At 46.3% G+C, this 15,179-nt stretch overlaps 1 protein-coding gene across 1 annotated transcript in view; it reads left to right on the forward strand.

Moving 5' to 3' along the window:
• LOC142275847 (protein diaphanous homolog 1-like) overlaps positions 1–15,179 on the forward strand; it is a 47,330-nt gene that overhangs the window by 14,414 nt on the left and 17,737 nt on the right. The window contains exons 6-8 of the mRNA XM_075332591.1: positions 3,805–3,929; positions 11,592–11,756; positions 12,533–12,668. Of these exons, the coding sequence (XP_075188706.1) occupies positions 3,805–3,929; positions 11,592–11,756; positions 12,533–12,668 (426 nt within the window). The remainder of the gene's footprint in view (positions 1–3,804; positions 3,930–11,591; positions 11,757–12,532; positions 12,669–15,179) is intronic.

Consider the following 15,179-nt stretch of genomic DNA (forward strand, 5'->3'; position numbering starts at 1 on the left):
TCTATGTGGAAATACAGCAAATATTCTATATTACATTATGTCTGTAAGACCATAGCAAGCCGACCCTATGGTGAAAGGGAACCCAGTGTACAATATGCAGTGGGTATAAAAAGTCTACACTCCCCTGAGGAAGTGCCAGGATTTTGGTATGTAAAAAATTCTAGCAAAAAGAATCCTTACAGAACTTTTTCCACCTTTTGTCGCCCATGATATGTACAAATCCATTGAAAAATAAAGTGAAATCTTTTGGAGAGGAAAATAAAATAATCTGGTTGCAGAAGTGTGAACACCCTCTTATAATTGGCGATGGGGTTGTGTTGAGAATTAGTCACATATAAAGTCATGATAAATATTAGTCAGTACACATCTGCCATAATTTACAGTGATTCTGATTAACATATTGCAAGTTACTCTATTAGTAGGATTTTCTCAATGCATTTTAAGCAAACGTCGTGGTTCGTAGACAGCTGACAACACAGCAAAGGAATCTCATTGCTAAAAGTTATCAGTCAGGAGAAGGGTACAAAAAATATCCAAAGCATTAGATAGACCAGGGAACACTGTGTAGACCGGCATCAAGTTGTTTAAATTTGGCACAACTGTGACATTATCTAGAACTGGACATTCCTCAAAAATTGATAAAAATGACACAAAGAAAATTGGTTTAGGAGGCTGCCAGGAGGGCTACAACAACATTAAAGGACCTGCAAGAATTTCCGGTGAGAACAGATTATGTTCCAGATATGACAACAATAAAGCAAGATATTTCAACGCTGGTAGGACTGGACCAGCTAGACACAGCTCATAAAACTTCACATTTATTTGTTATATTAAAAAAATGGCAAATAGTCAAATAAAACACAAAATTGAGCAGGTGAGGGTTGGGGAAAGAAATAACTGATGCTTTTCAGCCTACGCCATAATCATGGTCATGACCATGATTAAGGCCTAGGCTGAAACGCATCGGTCGTTATTTTTTTCCTCCCCAATTTTTGGTTTTATTTGTCTGACCATTTGGAATTTTTTAATATATCAAATATCAGACACGTTTACCTGGTGCAATCCTCTTAGCGCAGAGCTCTATCGCTTTTAGCACTGCCTAGGCATCTGAGTGGCGGATTTAGGACTAGTTTCTTTGCACAGAACGTGAGCGGACAGGAATTTATTTCCCCAAATATAACAGTCTCTTGCATTCTTTATATGTTTGGACTGTGGGCTAGAATGGCAAATCGGAAACCTCCTCTCACAGAAAAATACATCCAAGCACGGCTAGGTTTGGCCAGAACGTACATTGTCTGCCAAAAGCATGTGGGAAAATGTGTTGTGGTCTAATGAGACGAAGGTTGAACATTTTGTCTATAATTCCAAACACTGCACATCACTAATTGTACACCATACCTACAGTGAGGCATGGTGGATGTAGCATTATCCTTTATGGCTGTTTTTAATCAGCTGGAACCTTGACTTTAGTCAGTATTGAGTCAATAATGTCAGTTCCAAATATCAGTCATAAGCTTTAGTCCTCTGCTAAAAAGATGAAGAGAAATTCTACCTTTCAGCAAGACAGTGATCCTAAGCATACCTCCAAGTCAACAAAAGATTGGCTTTGCAAGAAGATCAAAGTTTTGGAATGACCCACCAGAACCCACACCTGAATCCAACTGAAAATCTTTGCATGATCTCAAGAGGGGGCTGTACCCAGAAGATGACCTCTTGATCTGACAGATTTGGAGCTTACTGCAAGGAAGATTGTCTACTTTAGATGTGCCATGCTGATGGACTCCTACCCAAAATGACTGAATGTTGTCATAACGTCAAATGGTACTTCCACAAACTATGTTTAAGGGTGTGCATATTTTTGCAACCCATTATTCTAGTTCTTTATTTTTCTTCTTTGCTTCCAAAAGATTTCATTTTATTTTTTCAATAGAATTGTACAGCTTATGGGTGATATTAAAGGTGGGAAATGTTCTGAAATGATTCTTTTGGGTATGATTTGTTTTACATGACAAAAACCTGGCATTTCAACAGAGGTGTGTAGACGTTTTCTATCCGCTGTTCATGTCAGTGGTTGGGTTATTCCTTTTTGGCACCATTACGGGTATACTGTGGTCTGGGTGTAAGAACTGGCCGGAACTTTCCAAGGTCTCCTGTGATGAATATTTTGAGAACGGATAGATAAGTTAGCCTTGAAAAAATGGAATTCTGTTATAACAAACAAGTTTCTGTATAATCAGCAATTTTGGAAGATTTTGTTCTGTTTCTTAGAATGTCACTAACTGACTCATAACTAGCAAATAATGTGGCATTCGGAATAGGAGAAAAAAAAAAAAAAGCAAAAAGTGCTATGCAAACATCTATCTGCTCTGATTAGGGCAAGCCTGTCCTTTTGAGAAGTTTTACTGTATAAGTAATGCTGGGTATAGATGTGTCCTCTACTCTGCCAACCAGGACGATAATACAGAGCAGATGAAAGCAGACCCATTAACGACTGACTAGTATAAAGCTATGTGCCCATGTGGCATTTTTTTTTGCATTTTTTTTCTTGCTTTATTCCTTGCTTATTTTAATCAAAAGCAAGGAAAAAGAATCCCAGCAAAGTCTATGAGAATCGTGACTTGCTGTGCACACGCTGCTTCTTTTATCCTTGCAGATTTTGTTGCTGGAAAAAGAAGCAGCGTGTTAATTGTTTCTGCGTGGTTTTTTTTTTTACCTGCGTTTCTCTAATCCCCTGCAATGCTTTTTCACTACAGGGGATTATAGCACAGCACTTTGCCTAACACACTATGTATACAGCATGGTGTGCGAGGTGATCCATAGCTCAGTAACCCGGGGTCATCATGATGATGACCCAGGGTTATCATGGCAGCAATCTGGTCACTGTCATTGCATTACAGGGACCAGATTGCCCGGGAGAGGTAAGCAATTCCTCTCCCTGCCTTCTGAGTGCTGTGATAGAACTGATCGCAGCATTCAGGGGGTTAAACTGCCGGGAATGGCATGGGCATCGTTCCGAGCAGAGAGATCCTGTGTCCCAACTCTGTAACATCAGCCGGAGACCCGGCAGCAATTGAGGGGGTACAGCGCCTGAACGACTGCGAATTACCATGACTAAAAATAAAAAAAAAGCACCAAAATAGGCAAGTGGAAAAAAAACACACAATGAAAAATGCGCTTTTTTCAGCCAAAACATGCTTTTTGTGTGCAGAAAAGAACCACACAAAAAAGCAATGTGTGCACGTATCCTAAAGGCCCCGTCACACACACTGACTTACCAGCGATCCCGACAACGATACGAACTGATAAGGATCACTGGTAAGATGTCACACAGGAGACCTCACCAACGACGCAGTAACGATCAGCGACCTGTATAACAATCTCGGCGAGCGTTGGGACTGTGTTAGGAGGTCGTTGGTAGGCGTCAAACTCGGCGATGTGTCCTGCCCAGCAGGACATCGCCTTTGAAGAAAATGGTACGGACCATTCGGCAACGACTAGAGATCTCACAGCAGGGGCCTTGATCGCTGGTAGGTGTCACACATAACGAGATCGCTGGCGAGATAGTTGCTACGTCACAGAAACCGTGACTCAGCAGTGATCTCGCTAGCGATCTCGTTGTGTGTGACGGGGCCTTAACAATGACCGCCATCCATCCTCTGCTGCGGGCTTTGTCAGAGTTTTAATTACGTGGCCAACATGGAGATTAAGGTCCCGTAGGCAATCCGACATCTAACCGTACAGACCTTTATAACCATCATATCACATATGCATTATGGTAATTTTTCTTTTCTTTTACCACTTCAGTGTCTGCCGAAACTCTGCAGAAGAATCTTGATCAAATGAAAAAACAAATTGCCGACCTCCAGCGAGACATTGAAAGCTTCCCCCCCTCCAACAATGAGAAGGACAAGTTTGTGGAGAAAATGACTATATCCTTTTCACACCTTTAACCACAAATGAGTCCATGTTAGGAACAATGGGCTATTCTCTATTAGAAACCAGAAACAAAGTGTATACAACTAGTCATCCCATCAGGAATTAAAGGGATTGTTCAGGATTAGCTATGTCTCACGAACACACATTAATTTTCAATATTGCAGCTCAATCTTTTGTATTTTAGTGGGGATATGCTACTATACCATAAACAGCCGATGGATATTTCTTTGTCGCTCCTAATTGGGAGACCCAGACAATTGGGTGTATAGCTACTGCCTCCGGAGGCCACACAAAGTACTACACTTAAAAGTGTAAGGCCCCTCCCCTTCTGGCTATACACCCCCCCGTGGGATCACGGGCTCCTCAGTTTTATGCTTTGTGCGAAGGAGGCCAGACATCCACGCATAGCTCCACTGTTTAGTCAGCAGCAGCTGCTGACTATGTCGGATGGAAGAAAAGAGGGCCCATACGAGGGCCCCCAGCATGCTCCCTTCTCACCCCACTTTCTGTCGGCGGTGTTTGTTAAGGTTGAGGTACCCATTGCGGGTACGGAGGCTGGAGCCCACATGCTGATTCCTTCCCCATCCCCATTAGGGCTCTGGGTGAAGTGGGACTTTACCGGTCTCCGGGCACTGAGGCCGTGCTCCATCCACAGCCCCTGGAGGATCTGCTGGATACGGAGCGGAGTTTCCTCAGGGACAGGACCCTGCTCCATCAAGGTACTCCGTGTCCCCGTGCTTATCGCACGCACACTGCAGCATTGCTGGGTGTGTTAGTGCGCCGGGGTAAACAGCGCTGCTGCGCTTGTGCCGTTACTCACTACAGCTCTGCTGAGTGAGGTGACTTAGTACGATCGGCCGATCCGGCCGCGGGGGTCAGTTTTTACTGCGTCGCGGCTGGGATTTGTGGTGCGCCGGGGACTTCCGCGCTGGCCGTGCATATATGACGGCCGCGCTAGATTACTACAGTCCCCGGCTTTTGCGGCCTAGTTCGTATCGTTCCCGCCCCCAGACCTGCCAGTCAGGAGGAGGGCGGGACGCTGTACAGACCAGCAGCGCTAAGAGCTGGAGTCTGTTTTACATACTGCAGCCCTCACACTAGGCACAGTGGGACGCAGTTTCCCGCACTTTTGTTTGTGACGCCCACGGTCCGCCCCTCTTCACAGGACGCCGGCAGCCATTCCTGCCTGCACGCTGAGCTGCAGAGGGGAGACGGGGAGACTCAGACAAGGGATTCTACGACCTCACACCCGCTTTTCAGCGGGCGGTAAGCAGCCTTCAAGGGCTCTCCCCCACTTGTGCCATAGTGTACTTTGTATTTTGTGCTGGCAATACTTTGCACTGTACAGTCGCTGGTGATTTTCTGCTATATACCCTCCTTAGATTTCTCAAGGAGACAACAGCATGTCGTCCGCAAAAAGCAAAAGTGCCAAGGCACGGACTTTATATGCTGCTTGTACCGCATGTGGGGCTACTCTACCGGCAGGTTCCACTGACCCCCATTGTGTGCAGTGCTCGGCCCCTGTGGCAATTGCTCAGCCGGGGCCGCTGCTAGAGGTGACCCAGGGAGAACCACCTGTGAATGCTGTCCAGGTGACAGGGACGGAGTTTGCAGCTTTTGCTGACAGATTGTCTATGACTATGTCTAAAATTCTTGAAACATTGCAGTCTAGACCAGTAACTCAGACCATGGGCACTGTTGATTCATTGCCACCTTGTCCCCCTCAGCTGGACCACTTCCTAGCTCCGGGGGTGTCACATGCACCCCAGGGTGACGGCTCTGACTCGGACGACAGTCCCAGACAACCTAAGCGGGCTAGCTATGAGCGACCCTCAACTTCATCACACTGGTCAGGGTCCCAGCGGGACGACTCTCTGTGTGATGAGGCGGATGTAACTGATCAGGAGTCTGATGCTGGGGCCGCTCTCAATCTAGATACCCCGGATGGTGACGCCATAGTGAATGATCTTATAGCGTCCATCAATAAGATGTTAGATATTTCTCCACCAGCTCCTCTTGCGGAGGAGGCAGCTTCACAGCAGGAGAAATTCCATTTCAGGTATCCCAAGCGTAAATTAAGCACTTTTCTGGACCACTCTGACTTTAGAGACGCAATCCAGAAACACCACGCTTATCCAGATAAGCGTTTTTCCAAACGGCTTAAAGATACACGCTATCCTTTTCCCCCTGACGTGGTCAAGGGCTGGACACAGTGTCCCAAGGTGGACCCTCCAATCTCCAGGCTTGCAGCCAGATCTCTAGTTGCAGTGGAAGATGGGGCGGCACTTAGATGCCACTGACAGACAGATGGAGCTCTGGTTAAAATCCATCTATGAAGCGATTGGAGCGTCGTTGGCGCCAGCATTCGCAGCCGTATGGGCACTCCAAGCTATTTCAGCTGGCCTTACACAGGTCGACACTGTCACACGTACATCTGCTCCGCAGGTGGCACCCTTGACCTCTCAAATGTCTGCATTCGCGTCTTACGCGATTAATGCTGTCCTAGACTCTACGAGCCGTACGGCGGTGGTGTCAGCCAACTCTGTGGTTTTACGCAGAGCCCTGTGGTTGAGAGAATGGAAGGCAGATTCTTCTTCCAAGAAGTGCTTAACCAGTTTGCCTTTTTCTCGTGACCGATTGTTTGGTGAGCGTTTGGATGAAATCATTAAACACTCCAAGGGTAAGGATTCATCCTTACCTCAGCCCAGACAAAACAAACCCCAACAGAGGAGGGGACAGTCTGGTTTTCGGTCCTTTCGAGGCTCAGGCAGGTCCCAATTCTACTCGTCCAAAAGGACTCAAAAGGATCAGAGGGGCTCAGATTCTTGGCGGACTCAATCACGCCCAAAAAAGCCAGCCGGAAGAACCGTTACCAAGACTGCTTCCTCATGACTCTCAGCCTCCTCTCTCCGCATCCTTGGTCGGTGGCAGGCTCTCCCGCTTTGGCGACATTTGGCTGTCACAGGTCAAAGACCGTTGGGTGAGAGACATTCTGTCTCACGGGTACAGGATAGAGTTCAGCTCTCGTCCTCCAACTCGCTTCTTCAGAACTTCCCCACCGCCCGACCGAGCCGATGCTCTGCTACAAGCGGTGTCCGCTCTAAAGGCGGAAGGAGTGGTGACTTCTGTTCCTCTTCAGGAACAAGGTCACGGTTTTTACTCCAATTTGTTTGTGGTGCCAAAGAAAGACGGGTCGTTCCGTCCCGTCCTGGATCTAAAGCTGCTCAACAAACACGTAAAAACCAGGAGGTTCCGGATGGAATCTCTCCGCTCCGTTATCGCCTCAATGTCTCAAGGAGATTTCCTAGCATCAATAGACATCAAGGATGCTTATCTCCACGTGCCAATTGCGCCAGAGCATCAGCGTTTTCTACGCTTCGTTATAGGAAGCGAACACCTGCAGTTCGTAGCTCTACCTTTCGGGCTGGCGACAGCCCCTCGGGTCTTCACCAAGGTCATGGCAGCAGTAGTAGCAGTCCTGCACTCGCAAGGTCACTCCGTGATCCCGTATTTGGACGATCTACTTATCAAGGCACCCTCTCAAGAGGCATGCCAACACAGCCTGAACGTGGCACTGAAGACTCTCCAGAGTTTCGGGTGGATTATCAACTTTTCAAAGTCAAATCTAACCCCGACCCAATCACTAACATATCTTGGCATGGAGTTTCATACTCTCTCAGCGATAGTGAAACTTCCACTGGACAAACAGTGCTCGCTACAGATAGGGGTGCAATCTCTCCTTCAGGGCCAGTCGCACCCCTTGAGGCGCCTCATGCACTTCCTAGGGAAGATGGTAGCAGCAATGGAAGCAGTTCCTTTTGCGCAGTTTCATCTGCGTCCACTACAATGGGACATTCTCCGCCAATGGGACGGGAAGTCGACGTCCCTCGACAGGGAGGTCTCCCTCTCTCAGGCAGCCAAGGAATCTCTCCGGTGGTGGCTTCTTCCCACCTCATTGTCAAAAGGAAAGTCGTTCCTACCCCCATCCTGGGCGGTGGTCACGACAGATGCGAGTCTATCAGGGTGGGGAGCAGTGTTTCTCCACCACAGGGCTCAAGGTACGTGGACTCGGAAAGAGTCCACCCTTCAGATCAATGTTCTGGTGATCAGAGCAGTCTATCTTGCCCTACAAGCCTTCCAACAGTGGCTGGAAGGCAAGCAGATCCGAATTCAGTCGGACAACTCCACAACGGTGGCATACATCAACCACCAAGGGGGAACACGCAGTCGGCAAGCCTTCCAGGAAGTCCGGCGGATTCTGACGTGGGTGGAAGACACGGCATCCACCATATCCGCAGTTCACATCCCAGGCGTAGAAAACTGGGAAGCAGACTTTCTCAGTCGCCAGGGCATGGACGCAGGGGAATGGTCTCTTCACCCGGACGTGTTTCAGGAGATCTGTCGCCGCTGGGGGATGCCGGACGTCGACCTGATGGCGTCACGGCACAACAACAAGGTCCCGGTTTTCATGGCACGGTCTCACGATCACCGAGCTCTGGCGGCAGACGCCTTAGTTCAAGATTGGTCGCAGTTCCGGCTACCGTATGTGTGCCCACCTCTGGCATTGTTGCCCAGAGTGCTCCGCAAAATCAGGTCCGACTGCCGCCGCGCCATTCTCGTCGCTCCAGACTGGCCAAGGAGGTCGTGGTACCCGGATCTGTGGCACCTCACGGTAGGCCATCCGTGGGCACTACCAGACCGTCCAGACTTGCTGTCTCAAGGGCCGTTTTTCCATCTGAATTCTGCGGCCCTGAACCTGACTGTGTGGCCATTGAGTCCTGGATCCTAGCGGCCTCAGGTTTATCTCATGAAGTGGTTGCCACCATGAGACAGGCTAGGAAGCCATCCTCCGCCAAGATCTACCACAGGACGTGGAGGATATTCCTATCTTGGTGCTCTGCTCAGGGAGTTTCTCCCTGGCCTTTTGCATTGCCTACTTTTCTTTCCTTCCTGCAGTCTGGGTTGGAAAAAGGTTTGTCGCTTGGCTCCCTTAAGGGTCAAGTCTCCGCGCTATCCGTATTTTTTCAGAAACGCCTGGCGCGACTTCCTCAGGTACGCACGTTCCTGCAAGGGGTTTGTCATATCGTCCCCCCTTACAAGCGGCCGTTGGAGCCCTGGGACCTGAACAAGGTTCTAATTGCTCTCCAAAAGCCGCCTTTCGAGCCTATGAAGGAGGTTTCCCTTTCTCGTCTTTCACAGAAAGTGGCCTTTCTAGTGGCGGTCACGTCTCTTCGGAGAGTGTCCGAGCTGGCGGCGTTATCATGCAGATCTCCATTCCTGGTGTTTCACCAGGACAAGGTAGTTCTGCGTCCAATTCCAGAATTTCTTCCCAAGGTGGTATCTTCCTTTCATCTCAATCAAGATATCACTTTACCGTCTTTGTGTCCGCATCCAGTTCACCAATTTGAAAAAGGTTTGCATTTATTGGATCTGGTGAGAGCACTCAGGATCTACATTTCCCGCACGGCGCCTCTGCGCCGCTCGGATGCACTCTGTCCTTGTCGCTGGTCAGCGTAAAGGGTCGCAAGCTTCCAAATCCACCCTTGCGCGTTGGATCAAGGAACCAATTCTTCACACCTACCGTTCTGCTGGGCTTCCGATTCCATCATGACTGAAGGCCCATTCTACCAGAGCCGTGGGTGCGTCCTGGGCATTACGGCACCAGGCTACGGCTCAGCAGGTGTGCCAGGCGGCTACCTGGTCGAGTCTGCACACTTTTACCAAGCATTATCAGGTGCATACCTACGCTTCGGCGGATGCCGGCCTAGGTAGACAAGTCCTTCAGGCGGCGGTGGCTCACCTGTAGGAAAGGGCTGTTTGACGGCCCTATCACGAGGTATTCTTTTACCCACCCAGGGACTGCTTTTGGACGTCCCAATTGTCTGGGTCTCCCAATTAGGAGCGACAAAGAAGAAGGGAATTTTGTTTACTTACCGTAAATTCCTTTTCTTCTAGCTCCAATTGGGAGACCCAGCACCCGCCCTGTTTTCTTAGGAAGTTTGTTTTTTTTCGGGTGCACATGTTGTTCATGTTGAACAGTTCAGTTCTCCGAGGTTGTTTCTCGGGTTGAATTTGTATTTAAAACAGTTATTGGCTTTCCTCCTTCTTGCTTTTGCACTAAAACTGAGGAGCCCGTGATCCCACGGGGGGGTGTATAGCCAGAAGGGGAGGGGCCTTACACTTTTAAGTGTAGTACTTTGTGTGGCCTCCGGAGGCAGTAGCTATACACCCAATTGTCTGGGTCTCCCAATTGGAGCTAGAAGAAAAGGAATTTACGGTAAGTAAACAAAATTCCCTTCTTTCTCGTGAAAAAAAAATCTTTTGTGTTTTTTACCCAAAAAACTTAAACCCTGAATGATCATGTTTTTTTGGGTTCCCCCCCCCCACCTTACAGTAGCCCGATCATGTTTTTTGGGGGTTTTTCCCCCCCACCTTACAGTAGCCCTAAGTTTATTTTACTGATGTGGCTGGATGAGGCTTTATGTCCAGTTAATTGTATTACTTTTAGCACTGCTTTGAGCTACATAAGTTACTGTATATATATTATTTGGAGCGACATTAATATTGAGGGGAAAGAATATACTTTGGTTGTGTTTTTTGGATATTTTTTTTTGTACTGTTCATATTTCACACCAAACAACTTTGAATGAATTGTCCAGGTTATTGCCGTGTTGTAGATGACAAAAATCTGGAGGTAGAGTTGGTGCAAATTGATTCTCAGGACCTGGTCCAGATGCCAGGTCAGTAATCTGTGACCGCGGAAGGTAGTCCTGAGAATTCCCCCCCTAACTTCCGGACATCCTCGGCTATTCTGTTGATCACGTGGCCTGGCGTCACACTACAGGCAGGCTAATCTAATGAAGATATCAGAATTTAGCAGGTGGTTCTCAAGACTCCAGATCAACAGCTACAGATTACTGACGGGATCACAGGACCGGATACTGCGAATGAACACCAACTTTTAGTTTTTTTTATCCTTACATGTACATAATATTTTATGTTGAAGTGAACCTGTCTGGTCCAATATGCGCCCAGAATCACGAGCAGTTCTGGGTGCATATTGCTAATCCCTGCCTAACCGTCCCTGTATACACTAGCATAGATAAAGGGATCATTAGAAAAAGTATTTCTAAAGATCTTTTATGATATACTAATGATGCCAAGGACTAGTCACAAAGGCGTTAGTTCCTGCGCTCATTCCATCCTCTTAGCATGCCCCTGTGTGTGTGCTACCATGCTATCATACTATACAATGCAGCCTCTTCTAAAGATCTCTTTATCTATGCTAGTGTATACAGGGACGGTTAGGCAGGGATTAGCAATATGCAACCAGAACTGATCGTATATTGCACCTGACAAATTCACTTGTAAAACAATTTTATTTTATTTTTTTTACTTAATTTGTTCCCTAAAAAATCATAGAGTATCTCTCGGGGACTGAGGAACATATGTAGTCCTGTAGACTCCTCTGCTGCAATCATAGCCAGGGATCCGAGTATTGGTGTCAGACACTCAATATATATAGATATTGATGCCTAAAACAAATGAAACCTTTTTAATTTAAAGGAATTTATATTTATTTTACATATATATGCTATTTTATTTATCTTTTGTCTTCCATTGCTACCTGTATTCCTTGACTGATTTTATTTCACATATTTGTCAAAGAAGCCCAAGAACAGTATACAAAGTTATGCATGATGCATGATAACATGGTGTCCTCGTTTCAAGAATTGGGACAGTATTTTGTGTTTGACCCCAAGAAACTCACCATTGAGGAATTCTTCCTAGATATGCACAACTTCCGGAACATGTTTGTGGTAAGCTTTACATGTCAGATGCAGTTTAATCTAAGGGGACCTCATTTAGCAAAACAAAAATGCCAAAATCAGAGACCGTGTAGTTTCTCGTTTTCCTAAGAAAGCTCAGCTGTGATTGCCGTGGATGACTAGACTAGTTGTCTTGGGCATTTTTGGTAAAATGGGTAATGGCCAACGTGTGTTAAACATTTTACACATATTTAGGTTTTAGCCTGAACCCCAAAAAGTCATGATTTGCTCCATGCTCACCAAAAGGTTTATGAAGTCTAAAGATGGAAAATGGTGCAAAACTCAACTCTAAGCTGCTGATTGGAAGTACCGAGAGTGAGACTTCCACCAACCTATGGCCTATTCTCTATTTTGAAGAACTAGATAACCCTTTTAGTGGTGTTGACGATGGGGAACCTATAAGCAACTACCTAGCTCATCCCAAAAATGCGGACCTTGACATGTTCTGCTCATGCCTGTAGGTCCTGTGTGTAGACTAGGCTGTACTCATGGTTGTACAGTTCTGTGACTGTGTAGATGGGATGCATCTTCACCAGATTATTAATACCCAGGTACTGACAATGGTACGGGACATCAGCTTATTATAACAGTAAATGTATAGGAATACTATTGTCTATTTTTCGGCCCACTTGGTGATTTTGTCCGTATCTCATCACCCCCTTTAGCAGATCCTATCTGGGTGACACATTTACTTCAATCTTTCTAGAGGCAAATCAATCGTAAATTTTATATGTTTTGGGGTTTTTTTTCTAAATTTTCCCATATAGCAAGCTCTAAAAGACAATCAGAAAAGACGTGAGGCTGAAGAGAAACTCAGGAGAGCCAAGCTTGCCAAGGAGAAGGCCGAGAAGGAGAAACTGGAGAAACAACAGAAGAAAGATCAATTAATAGACGTGACTGGAGGTAATTCTTGTCTCCTGCCACATTGGAGACCTCTTTAAAATTGCTTGTGGTGGCCATTTTGATTGTTTAGTATTGGAATCAAAAATGCCTCTAAAGTGTAAGGGTTATTCCAAAACTAATAAGTTGCCCTCTATCCATCATCGGTGTGGGTGCCACAACTGGGACTCCCACTGATTACAAGATCAGGGGCATAAACACATGTTTTTCTCCAGGCCGCGGGGCTATTTAATGGATCGGTCGCTCACACTGGTCCTGCTGCTCCATTAAGTCTGTGTCACTAATAAAGATATCGATTATCATCGTCACTTCCATAGATAGTAAATAGAGCTGCAGGACTCATGCATAACCAGGGGAAAAGGACACCGCATAAGGCATGCATTTTCGTTATTGAATAAACTGACAAAATTCACTGTCAAAAAAGAAATCATCGGAGCGTCGTCGCGGGAGTGTCGTCAGGGGAGTGTCGCTGTGGGAGCTTCCATCTAACATGCCCCATAGACTGTCATAGGTATGAGTGCTAATCATGGAAAAAGCGAATAGCACTTGTATGTGAAAAACTTAAATGGTGTTGTGCACTTCTTTGCTCATCAAAGTCTGATTGTCCGGTTTCCGACACCCCACACCCCCTCCGATCAGCTGTTTTCGGTCCCAGCAGCCAGAAATGCTCAGTCCCAAAACTGCTAAGTCTTCTGATAGCGGCCGGGTACTGCACATCTACTCCTATTTATTAGAATGGGAGGTGGATGTGTAGTCCCCGGCCACGGCCGCTATCAGAAGATGGAGCAGTGCCGGAACTGAGCACTTCCGTTGGCCTGCTGCCACTTCTGGGACCGATAACAGCTGATCGGTGGGGGTCCCTTGTATCGGACTCTTGACGATCAGATATTGATGACGTATCCAAAGGATAGGCCATCAATGTCAAAGTAGTGGACAACTCCTTTAAATGTGAATGAGCCTTCAGGCCCATCCAGTAGTGCTATCCACACCCATCTGTAGACTGGAATACCACAGATCTCAGGCTCACAAAGCCATTAAATGAGTGAATTTTATGTAGATATGATGCAGATCCATGTGAATAAGTATTCACCCCAGTGATCAGTGTACAGCGGCCAGGTTATTACAGAGGATAGGAGCATACAGAGCGCTCCATGTGTGCGGTTACTTCAGCCACACATCCCCTATAAGAATGTTTTCTTTAGGAAGGAGAATATTTAGCTGAATTCTTTTGCAGAAAGAAAGTGTAAAAGGTCATCGTCCGGATTCCCCGGAGAGCGCTCCTCGCTGGTTTCCATTACACATTTGCTGGACTGCTGCTGGTCTCACTTTCTTTATAAATCCCCTTTATTTTCTTAGTCCAATATTAATCATCTGCATATTTTCCAGATGTTGGACGCCGAACAGTTTTGTATATTTGTTGCCGCATTGTGTGTGAAGGAATATGAGCTGGCAGCATCCTAAACACTACAAACAATGTAAATGCTTAGTAAGCAATTCTATCCAGTCTTATTATACCGCCACGAACGCCTCATCACTGAAACATGAGGCCAAGGAGAAGCCGGAGATCCTTTTAGTAGACTTTCAGTTTGGCCGTCAAATATTTCCACTTCTCAAAAGAATGCAGTTTGTTATTCATGAGGCCGAGGTTTCCTGTGGAGCAGCTCCGTGATGAAGGCCAGATGCTCATTCCAGTGCGCCGAGCACGAGAGGCCTATTAAGTCCAAGAGCACACAGTCCTTTTTAATATTTCATAAGTCTATGCTAGGAAATCAGCATCTAGATGAACACTTACAGGGCTACATACATGGATCGTTTATTGTGACTTTTGTCCTGTGTTTGTTTCTTTTTTTTCTCTGTTCGCGCAATGGACAAAATTTTACTACACGGAAAATAAACAGGAGCAGTGTGGGACAGATTATCACCCAATGATTGAGCCTAAGGACTGACAGAAAGCGGATGGAGTCCATTTACTGCACGGTGGTCCAGCTCCGGTCACAGACCAGCAGTGACATTGCGGATTGCAGCATTTCCGCCAGCCCCATAGTTGGTATAGAGCAGCGGGGGGATAAAGTAAGGAGTAACAATGAGAAGGAGGGCAGGAGGCTTGGGATCCTCGGTCTGGTAATCAGTGGGGTTATTACCTCTCCGGTAGGTGGATAATATCTGTCTTTTAGGGTAACCCATGTAATTCCTTTTTTTAATTCAATATTTAGTAAGCATAAAGTGGGTAAAGAAAAAGCGGGATGGGGAGGACTTGTCCCTCTTAACCCAAAATTGACCACGTCACTAATATTATGGTGGAAAGCTTTAAGGTGAGTATATAGTTAAAACAACTTTTCATAATTATCTATTTAAAAACAAGACCTGTTTTACCTTTAAAAAAAAAACAAAAAAAAAAAACATCTGTTGTGGTCAAGAGAACCGAACATGTAAACTACAACAACAAACCACCCGGTCTGGGTAGAATAAGATGACCATGGTCAGTCTGACAAAGAATGAATCCAATCGATGAGT

The sequence above is a fragment of the Anomaloglossus baeobatrachus genome, unplaced genomic scaffold (genome assembly GCF_048569485.1).
Source record: "Anomaloglossus baeobatrachus isolate aAnoBae1 unplaced genomic scaffold, aAnoBae1.hap1 Scaffold_3878, whole genome shotgun sequence".
In the NCBI taxonomy this organism is placed as follows: domain Eukaryota; kingdom Metazoa; phylum Chordata; class Amphibia; order Anura; family Aromobatidae; genus Anomaloglossus; species Anomaloglossus baeobatrachus.